Below are 27,331 nucleotides of genomic sequence, written 5' to 3'. Positions count from 1 at the left end.
ACAAAGCTGAGAGAAAGTGGGAAAACCATCTGTTGTGGTTCCAAGCTCCCAGGCACCTGCGCAGGACCCCTGCGCTACAGCTTGAGTCTGACAGTGCAGATGACGGGGCAGTGCCTGGGCGGCCTCCTGCAAGGTTTGGCACATGGAGTTGATGCCAGTACCCACCTCTCAAGGTTGCAGCGAGATCTTACAGTATTGGCGCGAAAAGGCCAGTGATCACCATCCGGGTACTTCCCTCTCTATATTTGCTGGGGGAAATTCAAATCTCGGAGAAGGGCGGACCCGAAAAGCGGCCCTGCGCCTGCGCGTAGGGGCGGGGCGCGGGTCTCTGGGAAGCAGGCGGGGCGGGGTGACGCGAGGTGACGCGGGGCGACGCGGAGCTCTCCCGCGCCCTCCCGCTCGGCTCGGGTACCGCCGGCCTGGCTGCCCGCCCTGCGGCCGGCGGGGCGAGGGACGGGAAGCGGTCCCGGGCGCACGGCCCGGCTCCTTTAGTTGGAGCGCCGGCGGTGGCGCCGGCTCCCGAGGGCGGGGCCGGCGAGCCTGGGAGCCGGCACGTCACCGCCCACTCGCCCCGCCTCCGACTCCCCCCCCCGCCCCGGCGCGTCTCGGGCCGCTTCTCCCGCGGTCGCTGGGTGTGGGGAGTGGGAATATGTCCGCTCTCGAGGCGCAATTCTGATGTCTCCCTTCAGCCTCCCTCAACAGTCTATGCCTTGTCCCCACTGCTAGTTAAATGCAACTCCTGGGGCGTGTGTTCCTTCAGCGACCTGGGGGACTGTTCCCAAGGGGGCGGGGACGAGCTCGTTTGAGGTATTCTCATCCGGGCATTCACCAGATGCCTCAGCCGCCATCTTTGTTTTGTGCTGAAAGTCGCTATTGACGCCCGTGGACGGCCGGGCGAGGGGAAGTGGCAAGATGGCGGCTCCCAGGGCGGAGGCGTGAGGGCGCAATGGGGGGGTTGGGCCGCGGGGCTGGGCGCGCCTGCGCCTGACCCGAGAGCGGCCTGAGCCCAAGCTTAGCGCGCGGCGGACCTGGGCCCTCGCCGCGAGGCAGCGCGGGGGTCCTTTAAGAGGCCTCGGCTCACGGAGCAGCCGTGCGAGGGCGGGGGTGGTGGTGGTGGGGAAGAGACAGTGACGTCACCCGACTCCGCCCCCTCGCCCGACCGCCGCTGCCGCCATGTTTAGTTGTTACTTCTTCACACAAGATGGCGGCTCCCAGGGAGGAGGCATGAGCGCCCTGCCGTTACCGCTCCTTCTGCCGTACAGTTGCCACTTCGGGGCCTAACTCTGGCTCTTTGGAGCGGCTCCTGTGGGAAGGAGGCATAAGGAGGGAAGCGAGGATCGGACGCTGCCTTGCGTTTGGTTTGCAGTGGAAGAACTGACCCAGGAGGAAGAGAATAGGGGGGAAGGGGGAGTTAGTCTCAAGATGGCGGCTCCCAGGGCGGCAGGCGCAGCCTGAGCAGCAGAGGCGGACTTGGGGGAGAGGTTCGAGACCTCACGAGCTGTACGGCGCAAGTCTCCGAGCAGCCCCCGAGCATTCGAGTTCGTTCCATTGGCCTCCGGCGCGCCTCTGTTCCTTACGAGTGTCGAGGCTGTTTCGGGAGCGGAGGCTGCACTAAGCGCTGGGCGGGGAAGCGGGACGGTCTCAAGATGGCGGCTCCCACAATTGTGGTGTGAGCGCCGGCGGGGCTGGGACAACCGCGGTGCTTGTGGCTCCTTTCCACCCGCCCCGGAAGCCGGCCAGTGCAGGGGACTTGGGGGGTGTGGGAACCGGGCCGGGGCTCCGCCATTTCCGGCGGGGGAGGGCTACGACTGAGGAAGGGAGGAGAGAGAGGCGGCTCAAGATGGCGGCTCCCAGGGCCTCCCGCCCGAGCTTGTAAGCGGGAGCGTCCGAGCGAGTAGTCAGGGCGGCGAGACTTGGCGGCCTCCAGCTTTTCGGGGCTAGGCGCTCGAAAGTTTCGGGAGGCTCTTGAAGAGACGGGGTGAGCTAGAAGAAGGGGAAGAGCCGAAGGGAAGGAGGGTAGTTAAGATGGCGGCCTCCATGGAGCCGTCCACCGCTGTGTGAGGAACCGCTTCTCCGTGAGAGCTACCTTAGACGAAAGGGGGTGTGTGTGAGAGGAATTGGGGGGCTCCCTTCCCGCTAGGTGACTTTTTCCCACTACGGCCTTTCCCGGAACTATGGCTTCGGCCGTGTCGCCCGCCAACTCGCCAGCGGTTCTCCTGCAGCCCCGCTGGAAGCGAGTGGTGGGCTGGTCGGGTCCAGTGCCCCGGCCCCGCCACGGCCACCGAGCCGTGGCCATCAAGGAACTCATCGTGGTGTTTGGCGGCGGGAACGAGGGGATAGTGGACGAACTGCACGTGTACAACACGGGTGAGTGCAAAGCCCGCTGGGTCCTGGGATCTTTCCCTCCCTCCCTCCATCTCCTCCCTCTCCCTCTCCTTCCCTCCCTCCCTCCCTCCCTCCCTCCTTCCCCCCTCTCTCCCTCCTCCCCTCCCTCCTCTCCCCCTCCCTCCCCTCTTTTCTCTTCCCCTCCCCTCCTGCCTTCTCTCCCTCCCTTTCCTCCCTCTCCCTCCGCACTGATCAGCTCTCTCTGTTCCGCGACCCTTTGCTCAGCCCGGCTTCTCTGCTTTTTCCTTCTCTCTCCCCGTTCTTCCACTGCCCCTCCCCCCCGGCTCCTGTCTTTGAGGAGTGCTTTTCATTATCCGAGAGAAATTCTCCAGTCCGGTTGGTGAGGGGGCGGGGGCGGGGGCGTCGCCGGCGTAGACTTGAGACACACACCGTTACCCCGCCGGGCGGGCGGGCTGGCGGATGCGTCCCTTTGGCGCAGGCAGAGTCCCACCCCCTTCCTCCCTCCTCCTGCGCCTGCTCAGCTCTTCTTCATCTTTGATGCTTATTCGGGAGAAATGACAGGCTTCTAGATTACGGATTAGGGGCAGAGTTGAGCACCCTAATCCCGACGTGGTGGGGGGGGGTTGTGTGCCCTGCTGGGTAGCCGTCTCGGAGGTTGTGCAGGAGCCTTGGGCACTCACAGATAGGGCGGCATTGCTGTCTCCCTCTTTCGCCGTTTACTTCTGTAGTGCTTTTCTCTTCGGGTTGCTTCTTTTCTTGATCTAGGGCCCTCCAGTGTAGGAGGTGAAATCCAGTGATCCGTAGTGGGCTAGGTGGGTCCTTACCTTTTCTCCTTCTGTGAGGTTGACGTTACCTTGCCCATTTTCATACCTCCCCCAAACCCAGGGTGTCGTTGATTGGGAGGACTATGATTCCTCCGGACACAGAAAGCTGCTGTGCGTGCCCTTTGCCTAGCGTCCTTGCTAGCTCTGGGACTGGGCCGCATCCTCCTGCGGCCTCTTGCCCGTAGTAGCCCCTTTGGCCTGCTTTGCACACCGTGTTGCTTCCTGTTGAAGGGACCATGGCACACAGCACCTCGCCTTGCTGGGAAGGAGGGGCTAGGCATTCTCCCTGAGGCCAGTGGGCCCGCGTGCACTCATCTGGGGGAAAAGCACAGGCTGGCTGCGAGCACACACGCACACCCACCCACACACCTGTCAGTGGTCTTTTAGGAAGTCCCCCTCTGCAGCGGGGGGATGCGTTCAGCTTGGTGGTGGCCAGGAGCTGTTTTCCAGCTCTTCCCCCGGCATCGCATCTAGCAGAGTCCATTTGCTCCAGGTCCATTCTTTCCCAGGGCTCTGGCAATACCAGGTCCTTGAATCTGGGCACGTCCTCCCAGCTTTGAGGTTGCTCTGGGGTGGGGAGCTGGCGCCCAAGGGAGAAGGTGGTTAGCGTGGTGAGGGTTGGGTGCTCCCCTCTCCCTCCCCTGAGGCAGTGTGTGCAGCTTTCTCTGCTCCCTGTAGGTTGTTGCCCCTACTAAATTGACTTTCAAAGGCTGGTGGGTTGCTGGTGACCCTTTGCATTCCGGGTCTCAGCACCTGTTGCCCCCAGCGAGGCTGGGCTGGTTGGTGGTGCCCTGTGCCAGCTCAGACAGCTGCGGCGGCGGCAGTTCGCTCAGTAAGGTAAGGCTGAGGGGCAGGGCTGTTTCAGAGAGGCCACTGCCCTGAGCAGAACCTTCTAAACTCTTTGGACTGACTTGATTCTCGTAAGGCCTGGAGCAGGCTCCTTAACAGGGAAATACAATTTTAGAAAGTAGGGCAGGGGCCTAATTACCATCAGCTCTTAAAGTCCACTGCTTCCAGGGGCTTCTGCATATTCATTAGTTTATTAAAATGAATTGGCCACTTGGAGATTAATTCATTTCCCATCTGCAAGGGTAATGTCATGTAGTAGAGGGTAGCCAGCCTTCCAAAGGGCTGCAGCCCTGGATTTCCCCAGGTTAGCAGTTTGGAAACTGCGCCGATCAACTCCTCAGGCAGCTTCTCAGGAGAGCCACTAGCAGACCCAACTCCCCGTTCCTCTGAGGGTTTGCTCATTATGTGAACGGAGCAGGAATTTGTCCAGCGTTTGGTGTCTGCTTGTGGTTCTCGTAGCTGCAAGGTTCTTGCGTTCTCCTCGGGAGAGATGCCCCTCTTCCACCAGTGGGGGCGCGGACACAAGGTCCTGGGAGCCTTAGCTGTTGCCTCGACGGCTGCCCTTCTGCTTGCCGTTGTTTTGTTTTAAATCAGGTCAGAGCATATTCTCCTTATGCCTCTTCTCTTGCACTTTTGCTTTTGTGGGGTGAGAGACCTTGTGGAGAGAGAGCTGATCTGGCTGGAAGCATTCCCTGTTGCTAAGATAAATGGCTCCAGGGGGCGCGTTCGGGGCGTGTGTGAACACTTTGCTGTCTTGGTTAGCTCAGTGATCTGGGGGTGACATTTGAAGGGTGTATGTCCTTCCTCTTTGGCGACAGCTATCACAGCAGCTGTGGGACACTTGACTGGCCTTTGGGAGGTCTTGAGGTAGCTACTGTCCTTGGCCTTAGAAAATTTTATCTCAGTGTAGCAAAGCGGATTATGGAGAGGACCTGGTCCTGACGGTGGGGTGTGCCCTGGCGAGGGGAGGGTGTGGCTGGTCACCAAACCAGTTGCCCAAGGCTGGTCTGCCTCAGTGGTTCTTTAACGTCTGGTGACTGTTGGCAGCTGCAAGGAGCCTTGGAAAACATCTAGTGGAGCTTCCTTGTTTTTGCACATGAGGAAATTGGGGTCCGAGAGGGGAAGTGATAGGTTTAGGGTCACCCTGACAGCTGGTGGTAGGGTCATGCGGGAGCGCTTAGAGTACAGATCTTCATGGAGACAGTTGGGCTGTCTGTTCCTTCAGTTAATAGGCACAGGCCACCGCCTTGGAAACACCTTCCTGTGCCTCTGTCCCTGTAGCGAACTGGCCGCTAAGTTAGGCTCTACTCGCGTCTGCCCGCCTCCATTCTGAGACCTCCTCTCTTCTAACTCAGCTCTTGCAGTCACTTCCTGATTGGGCCTGTTAGTTTCATTTGTCAGGAAATCCTGTTCACCCTTCAAGGCCTGGCTCCAAATTCACCTCTTCTGAGAAGCCCCCTGTTCTGTGCTCCCAAGCTCGGGCGTGCTGCAGCCGTGTCCCGGGCCGCTCCTCCCATCGTGAATGGAGGGCACGGCGGCCTTCCTGCTAGATTGGGAGCTGGCGGGTGAGAGCGGGCTTGTCTGTGCCTCCCTGCGCTTGGCCCTGCGTCCGCCACGCAGGAAGTGCTGTGGCGTGACAGAGCGAACAAAAAGGCCACCGGTGGACTGTGTCCCCAGCTGTGTGGTACACTCTCTAGGGGGTGATGCGTAGAGGTTGACAGGAGCGACTACAGATGGAGGGGGCCAGTGGGGAAAGGGGTGGGGCAGCTGATAAAACCCCAAAGCTGCGGTCTCAGGCTTGCCGAGGAGAGAGAAGATGGAGTCCTGTTTCTGGTCATCCCACGAAGGGTCCTGTGTGCAGGTGGCCTCCTCTCCTCAAACCCGTTCCCGGCTGAGCGCACTGACAAGCCAGAGCGAATGGAGAATGTGGGACCCAGAGGTTGGGTTACAAGATGCCCCGCTCGATGAGCTAGAGATAATATGATCACGGGGCGACTGAGAGCAGCTGGTGTGTTCAAGACGGCGGCTGTGCCATCTCACGGGCAGAACTGGGGCTGTGGCTTCATACCAGAAACGGGTGCTGCCCGACAGACTGCTCTCGACAGCGGTGTGGAGGGCCCCTGCCCCGAGTGTTCCAGAACAAAATCAGCTCTTTTTTTTTTTTTTTTTAAGATTTTATTCATTTATTTGACAGAGATAGTGAGAGAGGGAACACAAGCAGGACGAGTGGGAGAGGGAGAAGCAGGCTTCCCGCCGAGCAGGGAGCCCGACGCGGGGCTCGATCCCAGGACCCTGAGATCATGACCTTGGCATGACGCTTAACGACCGAGCCACCCAGGCGCCCCTAGATCAGCTCTTCTTAAATGAGCTGGCAGGGGCGCCTGGGTGGCTCAGTTGGTTAAGCGACTGCCTTCGGCTCAGGTCATGATCCTGGAGTCCCTGGATCGAGTCCCGCATCGGACTCCCTGCTCGGAAGGGAGTCTGCTTCTCCCTCTCCCACTCCCCCTGCTTGTGCTCCCTCTCTCGCTGTGTCTTTCTCTGTCAAATAAATAAATAAAATCTTTAAAAAAAAAAAAAAATGAGCTGGCAATCATGAGCTCTTGGGACGTCACTTCTAGCCTGGCCAGCTGGGCCGGTGATTCGAGCGCGATGGGAAAGCTGTGGGTTGACCCTGCTTGCCATGTAGCTTTGTCAGAGTCCTGACCGCCGGCCCGTGATGGCTCCATAGCTCTGTGAAGCAGCTGGGAGGGTGCTCAGGTGAGTGAGGGCGGCCGACGGCTCCCTGTACGTGGGGCCCCTGGGTGGGTACCTAGTGATTGCTTTTAAGTGGGTGACGAGGTATCGCTTCTCGGCCTTTTGGCTAAGATCAAGTGTAAGTTGGTGACGAGGTTCTTGTCTGTGTCTGTTTTGCTCTGTGACCTCAGGTAAGTAAGTCACTTCCCCTCCTGGGCTCTGTTCCTTTATCAACTGAGGGGGCTTGGCTGAGGCAGTCTCCAAGGCTGCTTTTAGCTTTTAGCTCAGTAACTTGGATGGAACTCCGTCTCTTCCAATGTGTGCCTGGTCGTTCGCCTCGGCGGTTCTTGGTTGTTTTTTCGCAGTGGGGATGACCGTGCGGCGGTGAGCCGGGGCCCAGGGTCTGGGCGCACGCACATGCCAGAGGCGCTGCACCTCTACCAGGAAAGTGGCAGGCGGCGGCGGGGGGGGGGGGGGGTTGCTGCTGTTCATCCTGGAGTCCCGGTGACGCCAGTGAACCATGGAGGAGGGGTAGGTGGCACGGGGGAGGATCAACAGCCTGTTCCAAACCAACCTGTAGAGTTTGGCTAGCGGTGAGCGGCAGGGGCACTTTTACCCCAGGAAAGGCCGTAACTCTCAGGAGGTACAGTGTGCTTTTAGGTGAGGACGGGCCTTTTGGCTGACGTGTATGTAGGACTTGTCACCTAGTGTGCAGGAGAGATGTATCAAGGACCAAGTTAAGTACATGCCTATACAGAAAGGCTGAGAAGCAGTTGAGCAGCTGGGACCTCCCAAGGCCCTCCCCGTGGGATGTTCCTAACCCCCATTCAGACTCCAGGGCTGCTCATGCTCCGGTACCTTGTCCACCCACCAGGTGCTTCAGTCTCAAGTCACTCACATTTGACCAAAAGCAGTTTAGGCGTGTGGAATCACGCATCTGGTGCCCAGTTTGAGGTTTTTGGAGGGAGTGTGGCATGTTGTTTGGGGACAGTCCTTTATTTATTTGTTTGTTTATTTTTAAAGATTTTACTTATTTATTTGACAGAGAGAGAGAGAGAGACACAGCAAGAGAGGGAACACAAGCAGGGGCAGAGGGTGAGGGAGAAGCAGGCTCCCCGCCGAGCAGGGAGCCCGATGTGGGTCGATCCCAGGACTCCAGGATCATGACCTGAGCCGAAGGCAGACACCTAATGACTGAGCCACCCAGGTGCCCCAGGGATAGTCCTTTAAATAATGTGTAATGAAAAGGATCCCTCAAAAGAGGAGGATGTGCGCCCTCTGACTTCTTTGGAAGGCCCTGGCATGGCAGGTGTACGGGGAGCTGAACCCAGGACGCAAGCCTGAAGTGAGGGGAGGAGTGGGGTGCTGGGTGGAGCAAGGGAGGGCTTCTCATTCACCCTCTTATTTGGTGGTGGCCTCCTCACCCCACCCCCACTTAGAGGTGATGGATTTGGGGGAAGCTTTTGCTGCCACCACTTCTGGCTTTCAGGAATGTTGTAGATCAGCATGGGTGTGACATGAGGGGAAGGGTGGGTGTTGTGGACCATCACCTAGGAGACACCAGCAGAGATTGATTCTTTCCCCCGCCCCGCCTCCCCCCCCCCGCCCCCCCGGCTTTCCTCAGCCAGCAGGCTGGGCTGCCTTGATTGGCCTCCCTCAGCTGGCCACAGTCACTCTTTGAGCCACTTAGAGGTGTAGCCCTGCGCCCCCAGGAAGAGGTGCACAGGGCCACTGGAGGGTATTTCGGGTGTTAGACATTTCTTTCCAATATTGGACCCACTGAGCGGTAGGGGAAGGAAGTCAGTGGCCACATTCCCAGAAGCTAGTGAATTATCCTGGTTAGTGACTTCCTGCTTATTAAGACAACCTTGATGAGAAGCTGGGTGATTGCAGGCTGTTTTGAGGTGGCCTCTGAGGTCATGGGGCTTAGAAGATGGCTTGGATGGAGGGCTGGCCCCTCCTTTCTCAGACCACGTTTCGCAGGCTGCTGGATTTGGGGAGTAAGAGGAGTGGGGCCTCTGGTTCTTAAGACTTCCTGAGGTGTTCTGACTTCTGCTTCCTTTCGTTCCCCAGCAACTAACCAGTGGTTCATCCCAGCCGTGAGAGGGGACATTCCCCCCGGGTGTGCAGCCTATGGCTTCGTGTGTGATGGGACTCGCCTGCTGGTGTTTGGTGGGATGGTGGAGTATGGGAAATATAGCAATGACCTCTATGAGCTTCAGGTAATGGCCCACAATGTGCTCCCAATGTTTGGGTGGGAGGGGAGGCTGCAGGACCTTCCTACTCCATTCAGGTGCCTACCCCCCCCCCCCGGCTCCTCCCTCCACGACAAATGGCCCAGGCCCTGATGGTGACCAGCTCATCCCTGATTCAATCCCTGAGTCTTGATTTTGCAGGCAAGCCGGTGGGAATGGAAGAGACTCAAAGCAAAGACACCCAAAAACGGACCCCCTCCGTGTCCTCGGCTTGGGCACAGCTTCTCCCTTGTGGGCAACAAGTGCTACCTGTTTGGGGGTCTGGCCAACGATAGTGAGGACCCCAAGAACAACATTCCGAGGTGAGGCTTTGTCCTCTTCATGTGGAATCGTGAGGGTGGGTGTGCTTCACCACATACCAGCCAACCCCACCGTGCCGAGTCCCTTTCTTCTGTGAAATGAGAGGGTGTCGCTAGAGACCCTGTAGGGAGCTTTCTGGCTCTGAGGTCTCTAACCCAGAGGAGGTGGCATGGCAGGAGGGCTGGGCCAGGAGGTCAAAACCCACCTTGCCTTCAGCTGGTCCCTGCTCCTCAGACCAAGTTAGAGCTGGCGCTTTCCTTCCTAGCCTTTGCTGCCTGCAGTCTTAGTGATGGTATTTTCCAAGGCCAGGGGCCGAGTACCTTTCTGAAGTCTGAAGGTGGTCCCAAACTGGCACCCCCTTTTACCCCAGGAGGCCCTAGTATGGTGCCCAGTTTTGTGTGCGAGGCGGCTCAGCACACTCCATCTCACTGCTCCTCTTGGACTCACACTCATCCTTGGGAGCTTCTGGCAGCCCCTTCTCAGGGCCAGGGGTAGAAGAACTTAGAGTTCGTGTGACTTAGCACCCTTTGTCTCCGAAGGAGTCTGCTGTTCACCCCTAGGAGCTGGTGAGGCCTCTGGTGCGTGGAGTCAGGGCTTGCCGTAACTGGCCTTTCTCCCCTAGGTACCTGAATGACTTATACATCCTGGAATTGCGGCCAGGCTCCGGAGTGGTAGCCTGGGACATCCCCATCACTTACGGCGTCCTGCCTCCACCCCGGGAGTCACATACTGCTGTGGTCTACACTGAGAAAGACAATAAGAAGTCCAAGCTGGTGATCTATGGAGGGATGAGTGGCTGCAGACTGGGGGACCTCTGGACCCTGGACATTGGTAAGACGTGGGTGCTGCCGGCGTGGGGTGGGGAGACGGAGTGAGCGTGCCGCTTAGCTCCTTCTCCTTGTCGTGGCAGGGTGGGAGCAGGACCCTGTTGGTGGCTGTGCTCTTTGCCCTGAGCTTGTGGCATTGCTTTTAAGAAAGAGCAAGGCTTGGGCGCCTGGGTGGCTCAGTTGGTTGAGCGACTGCCTTCGGCTCAGGTCATGATCCTGGAGTCCCGGGATCGAGTCCCGCATCGGGCTCCCTGCTCGGCGAGGAGCCTGCTTCTCCCTCTAACCCTCCCCCCTCTCATGTACTCTCTCTCTCATTCTCGTTCTCTCAAATAAATAAATAAATCTTTAAAAAAAAAAAAGAAAAGAAAGAGCAAGGCTCAGCTGGCTCAGTTGGTCTGCTTTCTCAGAGGAGGATAAGGGGAAGGGGGTAAAGGCCTTTCTAAGATGGAATTGACTAGATGAGGTAGCATTTGTCCCTGTCAACTTGTCAGTGATGAGACTGTAACAGGAGTGACGCACCTTGGTCTCTCACAGTCAAATGGGATATTGAGAGACCCATGAGACCTCCGGGGACAACTTGGGCTCGTAACCAGGGTGGATATCAGGAGTGGTTGAAAAAAGGTCAAGTTTTTGGCCTGAAGGAAGGCTGAGGGGAGAAGCTGTGTCTGCAGGGTTACGTTGAACTGTAGATCAGCGTTGGCGCTCAAAGGAAACCGTTTACTGTGAGCGAAATTCCTAGCAGCACAGTGTTTGCCAACGCTCGGTCCATAGACAGTGGAGGCAGCATGGGGGTGGACGCATTTCGTGGAGAGCAGGGTGTGGAGTGCGGTGCCTTTTGAGGATGCGCTTTTCACTCCAACCCGAACCCCCGAGAGCAGTGCTGGCTCATAGCAGGTGCTCAGTAAGTGTCAGACAAGATGCGCTTGCCAGGATTGCGAACCGAGCTTGGGAAATGCTGGAACCTGGTGACCAGAGGGCCTCTTTGGGCTGTAGGGAGGCCAGGCATGGAATTCTTGCACTTGGTGGGTACCCACCTTCTAGAGCCTTCCCTGCACCTGGGGAACAGCCTCTGGGGCGGAGGGCCCGAGTCTGACCTAGTGTAGGTAACCCTCCCTTCTCCGTTGCTCTGCACAGAGACTCTGACGTGGAATAAGCCCAGTCTCAGCGGGGTGGCACCTCTTCCTCGAAGCCTTCACTCAGCCACAACCATAGGAAACAAGTGAGTAGCTGGCCATGGCTTTTCTCTTCCTAGCCCATCCCCGCCCCCAGAGGGCTCTCAGTTTTGTTCCTGCAATTCCTAAGGCCTGAGGAGGCCTCTTTCTGGTTGGGCTGGCCTTCCGCAGCCCCGTCTTTACATTACGACCCCGGGAGACCAAGAAAGACTCGGGGTAGAGGGGCGCAGACTGTTCTAGATACTCTCCACAAGCAGCTGGGTGTCTTTGTCAACGCCAAGGTCCCAAAGCGCATATGAGAGCGATGGGGACTGAGGTGAGCTTTAGATGAGCTAAGTAACGATGCCACGTGGTGGAGGTGACACAGTTCTTGTGAGAGCTGAGCCACCACGGAGAGGGCTGCATCAAGAGCTTTCATGCATCCCGGGCGTGTTTAGAACTTTCTGGATGGAAGAGGTGGCCTCTAGCTTGGCACCTCCTCTACAACCCTCTCCTACTCTTCCCTCCCTCGTCCCAGAATGTACGTGTTTGGTGGCTGGGTGCCTCTCGTCATGGATGACGTCAAAGTGGCCACACACGAGAAGGAGTGGAAGTGTACCAACACACTGGCTTGTCTCAACCTGGGTATGGCCTCCTCGGGCTCGGAGTGGCCTGCGGAGGGCTGCGGGAGGCTGGCCCTCCTCAGTCCCGAGAGCTGTGTGGGGTGTGCAGGGAGCGAAGCTGCTTCTAAGGCCCGTGCCTCTAGAATCCACGAGAAGTAGCCACTGGTCAGAGCACTCTGAGGGATGCTCGCTTTCAGGTTTTGAATAGGCTCTTTTCCTACACGTGGTCCAACATCTGAAAGTACAAAAGCTTAACCGTGCAGAGCCTCCCTCCCGCCCCCCCCTTCTGCAGAGGCAGCCGTGTTGGGGGCTTGTCATCCACCCCACAGGGACTCTTCTACATATACCAGCATCATTTGTAGGTTCCTTTATAAACAAACAAACACAACGGCAGCCTGCTCTCCGCAGCGCCGCGCCGCGCCTGGCCTTTTCGGTTTATTCTGTCTTGGAGACCATCCCAGCCCCGCACGGCGAGCGGCCTCATTCTTTTGAATTGCACAGACGCTGCTCCGTGAGTATCCTTGCACTGTTCTCGCCTACGTGCAAGTGCATTTGAAGGGTAAAGACCTAAAGGTAGACTCGCTGTTGAAGGCCGTTGCCAAGCCGTCCTGCACAGAGGCTGTACCCACGTAGGTGCCCCTGGCACCTGGCAGCGCTGGTAGAGTGCTCTTCACCAGGTCTGATAGGTGACTGACTCTCTCCCCCCGGGCCCGCCCCCAGCCCCCCCCCCCCCCCCCCCCGGCTCACCTGGAGCCCCGGCTGCAACAGGCAGGAGAATCAGACTGCCAGGCGCCTTACGGTTTCAGTTTGCATTTTTCTCCCTTTGAGTGAGGGTATGTATTTCTCCTTAGAGCCTTCTGTCGCCTTTTCCATAACTCGCGTTCCTCTGTGCCCGTCTCTTTCTATAGGCTCTTGTGTTGTTTGATGTGTGAGAAGTGAAACCTTTGGCTGTTCGTTTCAAATAGCTTTCCCAGTTTGTAGTTTGTGGTTTATAATTTTATCTTTCACGGTCTTTTTGCCACACTGAGTTATTTTTCGTTTGTTTGTTTTTAGTTTAGTAATCTTTGAGGACTTCCTGTTTTCTAATTCCCCATCCCTGACAGCAAAAGGCCAAAGGGCCACTGGGGGTTGTGGGTTCCTCTACCCCCTTGCTGACCTCCCCCTGCCACCCTCCCCAGATACCATGGCCTGGGAGACCATCCTGATGGACACGCTGGAGGACAATATTCCTCGGGCCCGAGCTGGCCACTGTGCTGTAGCCATCAATACCCGCCTGTACATATGGAGTGGGCGCGACGGCTACCGAAAGGCCTGGAACAACCAGGTCTGCTGCAAGGACCTCTGGTACCTGGAGACAGGTAAGGCAGCCGGATAGGAGCCAGAGGCCGCCACAGCCCAGCTGAGGCCCGGGGTGGGGCCTCATGCCGGTCCCCCTTCTCACCAGCTGCACTCTCTCACAGAAAAGCCACCGCCCCCGGCCCGGGTACAGCTGGTACGAGCCAACACCAACTCCCTGGAGGTGAGCTGGGGGGCAGTGGCGACAGCCGACAGTTACCTTCTGCAGCTCCAGAAATATGACATTCCTGCCACGGCTGCTACTGCCACCTCCCCCACACCCAATCCAGTCCCGTCTGTGCCTGCCAACCCTCCCAAGAGCCCTGCCCCAGCAGCAGCCGCACCTGCCGTGCAGCCGCTGACCCAAGTAGGCATCACGCTCCTGCCCCAGGCTGCCGCCGCGCCCCCGACCACCACCACCATCCAGGTCTTGCCGACCGTGCCTGGCAGCTCGATTTCCGTGCCCACTGCAGCCAGGACTCAAGGTGAGCGGGGGGCCTGGCCCTTTGCCTGAGGGTAGGGGCTAGCCCAGCAGGAGATGGTGTGCGTGAGCGAGGGCTGCTGAAGACAGCACGCCTGATGGTCATCGGCACCGGCTCGGGCCGTGGAGCGCTGGGGCGGAGCCAGTCCCCGAGGGTGTCTGGAAGGACCGTACGGGACGCACAAGCGGGTCACGGAAGCGCTTCACGTTTACACGCTGAACGCAGCAGAGGTCTGGGGCTCCGCTGATGGCCTCCTGCTTCCCTCGCCAGGTGTTCCTGCTGTTCTGAAAGTCACCGGTCCTCAGGCAACAACAGGAACCCCATTGGTCACCATGCGACCTGCCAGCCAGGCTGGGAAAGCCCCCGTCACCGTGACCTCCCTTCCTGCAGGCGTGCGAATGGTTGTGCCAACGCAGAGTGCCCAGGGGACGGTGAGGAGCCATCGGGTAGGGTGGGACTTCCTAGTGATTGATGGCGCCTAGCCTGGGCTTTTCTCGGTTGCGGAGCGCAGGGGAGGCAACCTGTCATTACTGAGTTAATAATGAATTAATAAGCTAATGCTTCAGGAGGACCTCCCTGCTGTCTGAATCTGACTCACACAAGGGCATCCTAAGCATGAACTTTGTTGTTTGGAAGCCTGAGGGGAGAATCTAGCCAGCTGGGGTTTGACCCGGCGCCAGGAGGAGAGAGCTCTACCTGACTCCGTGGTCTTTAGAAAAGACCTAGAGCTTCTGGCAGACGCTGGCCAGTGGCAGGAGGCCGGGCTGGGGCCGAGAGGAATGCCGGGCCAGGAGGGAGGCTCCCGGGCAGGGCTGAGCGTCTCGCTGGGCTCCGCCGAAGCGTCCGGAGCAGGGAGCTCAGTGGCCTCAGTGCCCCTCTGTGGGCTCATGCACGCTGTGCCCGCCGCAGGTGATCGGCAGCAGCCCACAGATGAGCGGTATGGCTGCGCTGGCGGCCGCGGCCGCCGCCACACAGAAGATCCCTCCTTCCTCGGCGCCCACGGTGCTGAGTGTCCCGGCGGGCACCACCATCGTCAAAACCGTGGCTGTGACGCCTGGCACCACCACCCTCCCGGCTACCGTAAAGGTGGCCTCCTCGCCAGTCATGGTGAGCACTCCTCAGGCCTGAATCGGAGCCAGCAGCCTTGGGGGCCTTCTGGGCACCGTGATACGACACTGGTCGCTCCTTCCGGGCTTTGGACCAAGCTGCAGGGCTGTTGGCCCATAACTGCTGCTTGCCGTGGGCTGTGGAACAAGAGGTTACTTTGGGGGCTGGGACAGCCTTAGGCTAGGTGTGCCGTCTGCCAGTGTCCTCCCTTGCTTTACTAAAGGAAAGGTAAACCAAGCCGAGCCGTTCTGCAGGTGGGTTGGTGGGGGAGGTAGGACAGCACGCAGCGGGGGGGAGGGGGCCATGGGCCTGCCAGGACATTCTGGGCGGGGGCTCGGACTCTGTCCTGCTCAGCGGCCCGTCTCTGCCCCTTCAAGGTGAGCAACCCAGCCACTCGAATGCTGAAGACTGCAGCTGCCCAGGTGGGGACGTCAGTCTCCTCTGCTGCCAACACATCCACCCGCCCCATCATCACAGTGCACAAGTCAGGGACTGTGACAGTGGCCCAGCAAGCCCAGGTGGTGACCACAGTGGTGGGTGGAGTCACCAAGACCATCACCCTGGTGAAGAGCCCCATCTCTGTCCCAGGAGGCAGTGCCCTGGTGAGTGACAAGCGCCACCCTGCTACACGTGACAGCTACCAGGTTGTGGCGCTGCCACACTCTTGATTGGTTGCCATGTCACTCCTTGCTCCATCCTTTCCTTTTTAGATTTCCAACCTGGGCAAAGTGATGTCAGTGGTTCAGACCAAACCGGTTCAGACTTCGGCAGTCACGGGCCAGGCATCTACGGGCCCAGTGACTCAGATCATCCAGGTGAGCTTGTGGGCCCCAGACTCTGACACAAGTGGGGGCACTGGGCCACAGGAAGAACTCGCCTCCCTGCCTAGAGAAGATCTCAAGCACGTGTGGCACAGAGAGTCCTGTGGCTTGGTCCCGTCTCTCCCAGTCTTCAGAACATTCCATGAGCTGCTCGGGCCACCAGTAGAGAGTGGCCAGGGCAGACTTTGTGTCAGACTTTCCATCCTGGCGATGATGGCAGTTCACCTTGTCCTCTACCTGTTTTGCTCTTGCAGACCAAAGGGCCCCTGCCGGCCGGGACCATCCTGAAGCTAGTGACCTCCGCAGATGGCAAGCCCACCACCATCATCACTACCACGCAGGCCAGCGGGGCTGGGACTAAGCCCACCATCCTGGGCATCAGCAGCGTGTCCCCGAGCACCACCAAGCCTGGCACGACCACCATCATCAAGACCATCCCCATGTCGGCCATCATCACGCAGGCTGGTGCCACAGGTAGGGGCCGCCCCCAGGGCACGGGCGAGGAGGGAGGCTGAGGCCACGGGCGGGCGGAGGCTGAGGCCACAGGGGCGGGCGGAGGCTGGGCTGTGGCGTGCTCTTGCTTTTGTTCTGCTTTTCCTCTCTTTTTCTCTCGCCTTTGAATCAAGGGGTGGTGGGTGGGAGGGCATGAGGGAGATGGGCAAAGGGTACTGACAGAGAGGAGCCCCTGAGGCCAAGCCGCCCCTCTCCTGTCCAGGCGTGACCAGCAGTCCTGGCATCAAGTCTCCCATCACCATCATCACCACCAAAGTGATGACTTCGGGAACAGGAGCACCTGCCAAAATCATCACAGCTGTCCCTAAAATCGCCACTGGCCACGGGCAGCAAGGAGTGACTCAGGTGAGGCATGCCTGGCCCTCCCCTCCCCCCAGTGTCCAGCCCAGGACCCCAGCAGGCCACACGTGTCCTCCTGAGGGGCCCGGGAGGGGGCGGCACAGGGTCTGGGCAACCTTGGAGTGACATGGGGGCGCTTTCCTCTGGCATTCCAGGTGGTGCTAAAGGGGGCCCCTGGACAGCCGGGCACCATCCTCCGTACCGTGCCCATGGGGGGTGTCCGCCTGGTCACTCCTGTCACTGTCTCTGCCGTCAAGCCAGCTGTCACCACGTTGGTTGTGAAGGGCACCACAGGTGTGTAGCTTAGATGCTGGGCCCGCCTTTCCATGGGAGAGGTGCCCACTCCCAGCCTTCTGTTCCCCTGGGGTGTGCTCCACATCTGCCCGTGTCCTGGCCCCACCAGGGGAAAAGCTGCTGGCAGGGGAAAGGCCCCAGCCGCGGGCCTTACCCCACCCCTGCCCCCTTCCCCTCCAGGCGTCACAACCCTCGGCACAGTGACAGGCACCGTTTCCACCAGCCTTGCCGGAGCTGGGGGCCACAGTACCAGCGCCTCCCTGGCCACACCCATCACCACCTTGGGCACCATCGCCACCCTCTCTAGCCAGGTGATCAACCCCACTGCCATCACCGTGTCAGCTGCACAGACCACGCTGACGGCGGCCGGCGGGCTCACCACCCCCACCATCACCATGCAGGTAGGACAGCTGGGAGAGCGCGGGGGTGGGCGGGTGCGCGTCCCGGACTCTGTGTGCGCAGGGATTAGCCACAGCCCGAGGCTCCTGCTCTCCGTCTTGGGGCCCCACGCCAGGCCCTCTTTTTCTCACCCGCGTGGACCCCGGGGGGCGGGGGTGGGGGAGGGCGCTTCCCTATTGCACCACTGGGATTCTTAGTCACCGCCTGACTGTCGTGTCAGGACGTTAGGTCTTAAGCGGTTCTAGTTTTTGAACACCCGGCAGACGTTTTCTCTTACAACAAAGAGGATGCGACAATTTCTCTTCCTGCATACGTAGCGTTTTTTTTTTTTCTTTTTGTGCATCTTAAGCTGAATTTGTGGAAGGGGCAAAGCATCTGGGGCTCCGTCCCTGACCAAGGGCTGGCCCCAGCCTCGGACCCGACCCCACAGCCCCTTCCCAGTCCCCATGGCCTGTGAGATGAGGCCGTGCCTCTTCCCTGGTCCCTGAGCAAGTCAGTGTCTGGGGGTCAGAGGGAGAGCAGGTCCTTGCTTTACCAGGGCTGTCGCTTTAGGAACTGAGGGGATGGTCCCCCCAGCATGGGTAACGCTGTAGGATGGCCGGAGGGACAGACCGGAAGTTACAGAAGTAACCCTTCCCGTCTGTCCTCTCCCCTAGCCTGTCTCCCAGCCTACCCAGGTGACTCTCATCACGGCACCCAGTGGCGTCGAGGCCCAGCCTGTGCATGACCTCCCCGTGTCCATTCTGGCCTCGCCTACTACAGAGCAGCCCACGGCCACGGTCACCATTGCTGACTCGGGCCAGGGGGAGGTGCAGCCAGGCACCGTGACGCTGGTCTGCTCCAACCCGCCCTGCGAGACGCACGAGACGGGCACCACCAACACGGCCACCACCACCGTCGTGGCTAACCTCGGGGGGCAGCCCCAGCCCGCGCAAGTGCAGTTCATCTGTGACAAGCAGGAGGCCACTGCTTCTCTCGTGACCTCAGCCGTAGGGCAGCAGAACGGCGGCGTGGTGCGCGTCTGCTCCAACCCGCCCTGCGAGACGCACGAGACGGGCACCACGCACACGGCCACCACCGCCACGGCCAACATGGCCGGGCAGCACGCGTGCTCCAACCCGCCCTGCGAGACGCACGAGACGGGCACCACCAGCACCGCCACCACGGCCGTGGCCGGCATCGGCGCCGGCCAGCAGCGAGATGCCCGGCGTGCCTGCGTGGCCGGCCCCGCGGCCGCCGTGCTGCGCGTGAGCGCAGCTGCCGGGCCGTCGGAGGGAGCCCAGGGCTCCGTGAAGCCCTCGTGCCAAACGCGCCAGACCAGCGTGACGAGCAGCACCATGACTGTGATGGCCACCGGAGCGGCCCCGTGCGCGGCTGGCCCGCTCCTCGGGCCGGGCCTGGCGGCGGGGGCCGGCGGCCACGGCCCTGCTTTCGTGCAGCTGGCTCCCGTGAGCGGCCAGGTCAGAGCCGGCGTCCTCGGAGGCAAGGATGGCCCCGTGGCCGGCCTGAGCCCGCTGCTGGCTGCGGGGCGCCAGCTGGAGGCCCACCACACGCACACGACCAACACCCCCACCATGGTGCGCTCCGCCATGGGCGCCGGGGCGGCCGGCGAGGCACGGGGCACCGCCACGCCCGCGTACGAGAGCTTGCCGGGCGCCGCCGTGACTGTGACAGCCCTGGAAGCGCTGCTGTGCCCCTCGGCCCCCGTGAGCCAAGTGTGTTCCAACCCGCCCTGCGAGACCCACGAGACGGGCACCACCAGCACTGCCACTACCTCGAACGCGGGCAGCGCCCAGCGGGTCTGCTCCAACCCGCCCTGCGAGACCCACGAGACGGGCACCACGCACACGCCCACCACGGCCACCTCCAGTGGGGGTGCGGGCCAGCCCGAGGGGGGGCAGCAGCCCCCTGCCGGCCGCCCCTGTGAGACCCACCAGACCACTTCCACTGGTACCACCATGTCCGTCGCTGTGGGTGCCCTGCTCCCCGATACCGTTCCCTCCCCCAGGACCCTAGAGTCCGGCCTGGAGGTGGCAGCAGCGGCCACCGTCGCCCCCCAGGCCGCTGCTTCGTTGCTGGCTCCTTTCCCGACACAGAGGGTCTGCTCCAACCCCCCCTGTGAGACGCACGAGACCGGGACCACGCACACGGCCACCACGGTCACCTCCAACATGAGCTCGAACCAAGGTGAGTGAAGATACCCTCGTGGCGTTCGTCGTCTCCTGGAGCCCAGGGCTCAGAGGCCGAGGAGGGGGTGGTAACTAAAAGATCCACCTGGCCAGAGGCCAGTAGTTTGATTTCTTGGGGCCCGGTGTCCCCTGTGGAGCAAAGCCAAGCTAGAGGCCCGGGGGCTCCTGCTGACCTGCGCTGCTGCCCCCCTCTCCACGCACACACAGGTCCTTGCTGGCCTAGTACTTGTCACCTTTCTCTTTGCTTGCTTCCCTCCCCTACAGATCCCCCACCAGCCGCCAGTGACCAGGGAGAGGTGGAGAGCACCCAGGGTGACAGCGTGAACATCACCGGCTCCAGTGCCGTTACAACGACCGTGTCCTCTACGCTGACGCGGGCTGTGACCACTGTGACACAGTCCACGCCCGTCCCGGGCCCCTCGGTGCCGGTAAGAGCCCCAGGAGGATCCCCTGTGTCTCCTCCCTGCTGCCCGCTGCACTTTTGGCCTGTGCTGTTCCAGACTCGGACACCAGGTGTCACTCTCACACCAGGCACAGGGCCGCTGCTCGTTCCCTCTTCCCTCTTCATGATCGTAAAAGGGCAGCCTGGGGCATCATAGGATAGGAGGCAGGGGTCTCCCGGGCCCCAGCGTCTCGGAGACGCTTTGATTTCCGTAGTTGTTTCCCGTGGCTTGTTTGGCTATAAACTGTAGGAATGACATGGCAGGAGCCGGAGTGCCCCTTTGGCTAGACCAGGATGCCTCTCTGAGGATGGGTGAAAATCGGCAAGGTCCCAAGGGTCTCCCATCTTGCCGCACCCCTCCCCCCACACACCCCCCGCCCCACATTGCTCAGTCACCTGCTGCCCTCCCCATCAGATGGGGTGATGCTGGTCACGGAGAATGAAAAACCAGGTCTCCAGGGAAAGATGAAGGCTGCCTGGCTCTGGCCACTCTCTCCTCCCCTCTGACGGGGGCTTCTCTCCCTTTCTAGAAGATCTCATCAATGACTGAGGCTACCCCAGGGGCTCTGACCACCGAAGTCCCCATCCCGGCCACGATAACAGTGACCATAGCCAACACAGAAACTTCTGACATGCCCTTCTCTGCTGTTGACATCCTGCAGCCCCCAGAGGAACTCCAGGCCTCGCCAGGGCCTCGCCAGCAGCTGCCGCCACGGCAACTCCTGCAGCCCGCCTCCACACCCCTGATGGGGGAGTCCGCCGAGGTCCTGTCAGCCTCCCAGACCCCTGAGCTCCAAGCCGCCGTGGATCTGAGCAGTACAGGGGACCCATCTTCGGGCCAGGAGCCTGCCAGCTCGGCCGTGGTGGCCACTGTGGTGGTCCAGCCGCCCCCGCCCACACAGTCTGAAGTAGACCAGTTGTCCCTTCCCCAGGAGCTGATGGCTGAGGCCCAGGCGGGCACCACCACCCTCATGGTGACGGGGCTCACCCCTGAGGAGCTGGCGGTGACTGCTGCTGCTGAAGCGGCCGCTCAGGCCGCAGCCACGGAGGAGGCCCAGGCCCTGGCCATCCAGGCGGTGCTCCAGGCCGCCCAGCAGGCCGTCATGGGTAGGTGCTGGGCGGGGGGGGCTCACCGCAGCTTCTTAAGTCCAGGCCAGACGGGAGCCCTGAGGGGAAGATGGGCCTCTCGGGAGGAGCAAGGACAGGGGGTTGTGGAGCCTCCCTGCCAGCCTGGCATGAGTTAGACGTGACTGGGAGGGCGGGCCCAGCGGCTGGGCTGGACTTGGCATCCAAGGAGTAGGCAGAGCCCCTTGGTATGGGGAGGGCAGGGTGCAGGTGGGCCAGGAAGTGAGGCCCACGGCCATCCCAGCTGCCCCCAGGGGACCCTAGGCTAGGAGGGGAGCGGTGGGGGGGCTGGGCCACCCCGGCTGGCACTCCTCTTGAGTAGCGTGTGTGTGTGTGTGTGCGCGTCCCCCCGGAGCAGGCACCGGCGAGCCCATGGACACGGCCGAGGCAGCGGCGGCTGTGACGCAGGCGGAGCTGGGCCACCTGTCGGCTGAAGGCCAGGAGGGCCAGGCTACCACCATCCCCATCGTGCTGACGCAGCAGGAGCTGGCGGCCCTGGTCCAGCAGCAGCAGCAGCTGCAGGAGGCGCAGGCCCAGCAGCAGCACCACCACCTCCCCACCGAGGCCTTGGCCCCTGCCGACAGCCTCAACGACCCGACCATCGAGAGCAATTGCCTCAGTGAGCTGGCCGCGGCCGTCCCCAGCACCGTGGCCCTGCTGCCCTCCACGGCCACCGAGAGTAAGCAGGAGGGCTCCCCGCCCCGGCCACGTGCACCTGTCCTGCGGCACTACCCCGTCCTCCCCCACCCCGGGAGCTGTGCTGACTGCGGAGAAAAGGTCTGGGGGCGAGCGTCTGGCTCCTTCCACACAGACATAACCAGTACAGTCTGGCCCAAGGGAAGGGCTCCCCACACAGAAGCCAGGCCTCTGGGGCCGCTCCCACTGATGTCTTTCTTCTTCACAGGCCTGGCTCCATCCAACACATTTGTGGCCCCCCAGCCGGTGGTGGTAGCCAGCCCCGCAAAGCTGCAGGCTGCGGCTACCCTGACTGAAGTGGCCAATGGCATCGAGTCCCTGGGTGTGGTGAGTCTGGTGTGATGGGGTTTCAGGGGATGCTGCCTCTGGGCCCCAAAGGCTGAGGGTTTGATCTCCGTCCCGTCTTCCAGAAGCCAGACCTACCGCCCCCGCCCAGCAAAGCGCCTGTGAAGAAGGAGAACCAGTGGTTTGATGTGGGGGTCATTAAGGGTACCAATGTAATGGTGACACACTATTTCCTGCCACCAGATGATGCTGTCCCTTCTGACGTAAGTTTTCCTGGGAGCCAACGCCCTCGGGTGGGTGGATCCTGGCCATGAGGCAGGTACCAGGGCTCGTGGGAACTTCTGAAGCTCCCCAGAGGTGCCTTCCATCTTGGGGCTGGCCCGAGTAGAGCCTTTTGCACACACTTCCTTTTCTCGTGGCTCTCGAAGCTGCAAAGAAGCCCAGTGCTAGTTCTCTCTCGCCATTGCTGCTCTCCTGCCCCGTCCCCAGGATGGGAAACTGTTGTGCTGGCCCCGGAGCCCAACCCCAGAGCTGCTCTCTCGACAGTGGGTTTTAGGTCACCTTTTTTTCTCTCTCTCCCTGTTTTTCCGGCCTCTTTCCCCAGGATGACTCGGGCACCGTCCCCGACTACAACCAGCTGAAGAAGCAGGAGCTGCAGCCGGGCACAGCCTATAAGTTCCGAGTTGCTGGGATCAATGCCTGCGGCCGGGGGCCCTTCAGCGAGATCTCAGCCTTTAAGACCTGTCTGCCTGGTTTCCCAGGGGCCCCCTGTGCCATTAAGATCAGCAAAGTGAGTCTTGCCGTGGGGCAACCCTGTGCCCAGCTGGAGTCGAGCAGGCCTAGCCCGAATCCGTACACTGGGAGCTCCCTTCTTGTTGGGCCAGGTCTGGGGTGCAGCTTCTGGTCCTGTCACCAGTTGCTGGGATGGGATGAGGGTAAATTCCTTCCCCTCCCCGTCTTCGTCCTCCCCCTCTCTGACATGGCAGCTAGTGTTCAGTGAGGGTCTATTACCTGCCACGCTCAACATGTTTTTTTATCCAATCCTTCAACATCCTGAGGAGGTCTGGGATCTGATGAGGAAACTGAGGCAGCAAGAGGCTAAGTGCCAAGTCACACAGTCGGTGGCAGAGCAGGTGAAGGGAGGCTGTGCTTTGAGTCCCCGTTCAGGTTACTTCGTCATTCCGTCAGGCTGCCTTCCGGGTCGGGGCGGGCGAGGCCATGTCCTCAGAGCTCCTTGCATCTGCCGTGAAATAGCTCTGTTGTGTCAGGAACAGGGGTGAGGTCCCAGCAGTCAGATCCGGGAGCTGCGGAGTGTTCTCGCTCCTCTGTTCCTGGACAGGCACAAGGGCCACAAGGGCCACAGACAGCAGGGCTTGACCTCTGGCCCCTTGGTTCTAGAGTCCAGATGGTGCTCACCTCACCTGGGAGCCGCCGTCTGTGACCTCTGGCAAGATCATCGAGTACTCGGTGTACCTGGCCATCCAGAGCTCGCAGGCCGGTGGTGAGCCCAAGAGTTCCACCCCGGCCCAGCTGGCCTTCATGCGGGTGTACTGCGGGCCCAGCCCCTCCTGCCTGGTGCAATCCTCCAGCCTCTCCAACGCCCACATCGACTACACCACCAAGCCCGCCATCATCTTCCGCATTGCTGCCCGCAATGAGAAGGGCTATGGCCCGGCCACCCAAGTGAGGTGGTTGCAAGGTGGGTGTCGGTCAGGAGGCTCCTTGGGCAGGCCTCACGTGAGGTGGGGTGACACGGCTCCAAGCTGGGCTGAGAGCTTTACACGAGGGCGTTGAGGGACATCACCTAGGGTGGGTGCTATGGAGGGGTCTCATAGGGGGCACCTCGCCTCATCTGCAGGTTTGGGGAAAGCTGTCCCAGGGCTGTTTTGAGGTGAGATGGGGGACTGTACAAATTCCAAGTAGGAGGTTCCAGGGGGCAGGGTGGGAAATGGACGCCCCAGGATGCCCTGTCGGGCTTCACGCCAGTTCCCATGAGGCCGACCAGGGAGAACCGTGAGGGCCTCTACCTGGGCCTAGGGCGACTGCGAGAGGTGGCGCACACAGGAGGGGCCGTCACTCTCCACAGGCCTCTGTAGGGTGTGGGCAGGGTGCCCCTGTCTCCTCCACTCTTGTTCTCTTGGCCTGTGGGCTGCTGTGTGGCTGAAGTCGGCCGGCCCTCCCACCTCGCCGAGCTGCTTACCACTCCGTCTTTGCTTTCAGAAACCAGTAAAGACAGCTCTGGCGCCAAGCCAGCCAGCAAGCGGCCCATGTCCTCTCCGGAAATGTAAGCAGGAAGCCCCTTTTGGGAACCTTCTAAGGCTGGGGGCAGACAGCTCCTGGGAGGGGGCTCTGCTCACAGGGTGTGAGCTTGTGTGAGGCCCACCTGTGGTTTCCCAGCATCATCAGGACCCATGCTGACGCTTTCTCTTTCCTTTTTCTTGTCTTCTTCCAAGGAAATCCGCTCCAAAGAAATCTAAGGCAGATGGTCAGTGAGAGGCAGCTCCCCTGCACCTGGATTGTTCGCCAGACCCCCCCCCCCTTCTGCTTCAGGAACGCCACCTGCCAGGGCCCACCCATCCTACCCACCCGGCGCTCACACTTCACCCTCAGGAGCCACTGGCCGCTGCCACTCATTCTCTCTCTCTCTCTGTTTTTGAAATAATCTCAAGAAAGCACATTTTACCATTGCTGTGGGAGGAAGCAGAAGGCAGATCTGGAAGAGCAGTGAGCAAGTGAGACAAGTGTGCCCTCCTCCCCTCTTCTCCTTACCAGTGCCCTTCTCTGGGAGCTGAGCAAGCCTGGAATTCCGAGGCCCTGGAGGGAGCTCGACAGACGCTTCGGATGAAGCGGCCGAGACGCAGAGAACGGAATGCACGCACCTTCCAGCACCTGCACGCCTCTTGCAGTTTGTCACCTTGGTCCTGAGGGGGGCAGCCAAGGGCGGGAGGGGCTGCAGCATGGAAGCAGAAGAAAGGCACGCCCCCCCCCCGCCCCCAGCTCCCCTCCCCTGCCTCTGCTCCGAGAAGATTGGCGGGGCACCCGTGCACTCGATGTCCATCTGGTTCCATTTTCCTTTGTTACTTTTGGATATCCTGCCACCTCCCGACCCTGGGCTTCAGCTTTGTCCAACCCCGTCTCAGCGGCCTTCGTACTCCCACCCCTTGCCCCTTCCTTCTTCTTTCCCAGTTAGAGAGCTAGAAAGGAAGAAGAAAGAAAGAAAGAAAGGGGGAAGAATGAGCCCATGGTGGCCTGAGCAGTGTTCTGTGCAAATCTCCTGACTCCCAGCGGGGCGTAGAGTAGCCCCCACCGAGCCTGGCTTTGGCCCCTGGGTCGGGGCTAGGGGCCACACCACCCAACTGCTGCATTTGTTGTATTTTTTTTAAGTTGGAGTTGATGAAGTTAACATTTTTATTGTAATTTTAGCCTTAGTGTGTGGGGTTTTGTCCCTTTTTTTGTTGTTGTTGTTAGCTGTGTACAGAATGTGTATCTTTTTTTTTTTTTTTTTTTTTTTTTTAACTTTTACTTTTTTCTCCTTGGCTAAGCCTTGGCAGGGATCTTTCTGGAAGAAAAGCTGGGGGCAGCTGGCACAGGAGAGGCGTGGATTCTCCCCTGCGGGCCTGGTGTTGGTTGCCTGGCCCAATTTCCTCTTGCTGGCCCCTGCCGTCTGCCCCTTTGCTTGTCCCCAGGCCTCTGGGACAAAGGAGGGGTGAGCTGTCAAACCTCACTCCCCATGGGTGATTGCTCTACACCTGTAGGATTGAGCTTGAGAGTCTGCTGGAGCCTAAAGTCAGGTTTCTGAGGAGGAGCAGGTGCTGGGTTCGCAGGGCTCTCAACATCCTCCCCACCCCCCTCCCTATGACCCCCCCAGCCCCCAGGCTCCCTCCTTGGCAAACTGGCTTAGAGTATCTGCCACCCTCAACTGCTGCTTCCTGCAGCCACGCCCTCCAGGCGAAAGTGTCAAAAGGGGTGGGGTGAGGGGTTGGGGGGCAACTCCCATCTCAGAGAGCAGCCTGGGAGAGCAGATGTGTGGTGTCACCCAGGAGAGACCATGGGGAAGCAGCAGGCTACCAGCACCAGTTCTGTGGATTTACAGGGCCACGGCCATCCTCCCAGGGCCGAACTTGGGAGGCTTGGGGCACTTCTTAGTGTGGCTCGTGAGACAGCTTTCTGCCCCACACCCAAGCTTCAGGCACTGAGCAAGGCTTGCCAGCGGGTTGTGCAGAAGGATTTAGAGCGAGCAGTCAGTCTTTTCAGAGCCCCCCCATCTCTGCCCTGGAGATGAGCTGCAGTGAGGGGCCCGGCCTCTGCAGACCCCTGCCGCTGGCCCGCACCTTCTGGGGCCTCCGGTTCGTTGTATTATAGTATATTTCGCTGTGGACAATGTCACGTTTAGTCCGTCACCTTGGAGCCACTCGCCTGTCCCTTCTCCTGAGCGCCCTTTGATTTCTCTCATTTCTGAGAACAGTACGCCCCGTTCATCTTATTGTAGAGTAACCCCTGTGACTCAATATTACCATAGTGCGATGTCGTTTTGTGCTATTTTGAACAATTAAAAGACTTTTTTTGAAATAACCACCTGCTCTTTCACTGTGTCCAGGACTCCCAGGGAGGAGGCTGGAGGTGTGATGCCACCACCCACCCCCGTGGCTCACCGAACCCCTGGGAGCCTCTTGCTCAAAGGGCAGTTAGCAGGGTTCCCGATTGCCTCCCAAGTTTCAAGGCTCCACCGAGGCCCACAGTCCTGGGGACTGAGCTGGGCCAGGACCTGGTTCCCCACAAAGGGTCCCACAGTAGCCATGGTTTAGAGGCCAAGGGGCTCCCTGCGCAGCTGCTGCCAAGTCCCTGTCTAGAGACCAGATCGTCTTCCCTCACTTCCCCACCCAGAGGACAGGGGACTGGGACAGGACTGGCAGGTCACCAGCCACTAGCCTCCTCGGACGGGTGGGGAGGGCTGAGCTGGGCTCTTTCCACTGAGCGCTCAGGTCCCCAGAGCACTCCCCAGGATAGACCTGGGTCGCCCACGGGGTGGTCCCCGTGTCTGAGGCTCAGCAGGTGCTGTAGGAGTGACTCCTCTCCCGCCGCTGGCTCCCTCGTGCACACGAGTCAGGCCCCCAAGAGGAGCAGAACTGCTATGGAGCAAACTCCGGCAGTCCAACTGGTGGTGGTATCGCTAGCGTGGGTGGTATAGCCAGGGTTAAATGGATGGGATGAGTCCTTCGTGCCAAGTGGCCAGGAGGAGCCGTGCTGTGACTTGGTGCTCGTGCTAGGGACCCGAGGGGCATGGGGAGATGTCCGCATTACCCTCTCATCCGGTCGTCCCATCTCTGCCCTTTGGGGGGGTGTGCCCACGCCAAGCCAGCTCATGGCCACCTCTCCTGGGAAGCCTCTCAGGGCAA

The 27,331-nt window shown here is 60.4% G+C and overlaps 1 protein-coding gene across 8 annotated transcripts; it reads left to right on the top strand.

Moving 5' to 3' along the window:
• The first annotated feature begins 659 nt into the window (after positions 1-659).
• HCFC1 (host cell factor C1) lies at positions 660-26,507 on the top strand. Of its 8 annotated transcripts, none has more exons than XM_064574736.1 (26): positions 867-2,367; positions 8,826-8,974; positions 9,149-9,309; positions 9,930-10,138; positions 11,269-11,353; positions 11,824-11,930; positions 13,087-13,266; positions 13,369-13,728; positions 13,996-14,156; positions 14,635-14,832; positions 15,210-15,434; positions 15,543-15,647; positions 15,908-16,127; positions 16,369-16,511; positions 16,661-16,799; positions 16,980-17,200; positions 17,855-19,385; positions 19,652-19,815; positions 20,363-20,936; positions 21,310-21,633; positions 21,859-21,977; positions 22,061-22,198; positions 22,540-22,725; positions 23,334-23,634; positions 24,156-24,219; positions 24,389-26,507. In XM_064574736.1, exons 1-26 carry the CDS (start codon positions 2,175-2,177, stop codon positions 24,426-24,428), a joined length of 6,297 nt encoding a protein of 2,098 aa, XP_064430806.1. In that variant the 5' UTR covers positions 867-2,174; the 3' UTR covers positions 24,429-26,507. The 8 variants fall into 8 exon arrangements, 7 of the variants coding, with proteins under 7 accessions (XP_064430808.1, XP_064430806.1, XP_045740127.1 ...); XM_045884171.3 differs by having other exon boundaries at positions 870-2,367; positions 20,360-20,936; XM_064574735.1 differs by having other exon boundaries at positions 915-2,367; positions 20,360-20,936; positions 21,313-21,633.
• The last annotated feature ends 824 nt before the right edge of the window (positions 26,508-27,331 follow it).

Source organism: Mirounga angustirostris, unplaced genomic scaffold (assembly GCF_029215605.1).
Source record: "Mirounga angustirostris isolate CCGP_5_RB_7025 unplaced genomic scaffold, mMirAng1.0.hap1 SCAF_11, whole genome shotgun sequence".
Lineage (NCBI taxonomy): Eukaryota > Metazoa > Chordata > Mammalia > Carnivora > Phocidae > Mirounga > Mirounga angustirostris.
This window is presented reverse-complemented; position numbering and strand designations above follow the sequence as displayed.

What these genes read in the sequence shown, in the direction of transcription:
- HCFC1 (XM_045884171.3), top strand. Translation starts at nt 2,175, where the DNA reads ATGGCTTCGGCCGTGTCGCCCGCCAACTCGCCAGCGGTTCTCCTGCAG. An exon ending in ATGACCTCTATGAGCTTCAG is followed by an intron (nt 8,975 to 9,148) that starts GTAATGGCCCAC and finishes TTGATTTTGCAG; the next exon opens with GCAAGCCGGTGGGAATGGAA. An exon ending in CGCCCAGCAGGCCGTCATGG is followed by an intron (nt 20,937 to 21,309) that starts GTAGGTGCTGGG and finishes GTCCCCCCGGAG; the next exon opens with CAGGCACCGGCGAGCCCATG.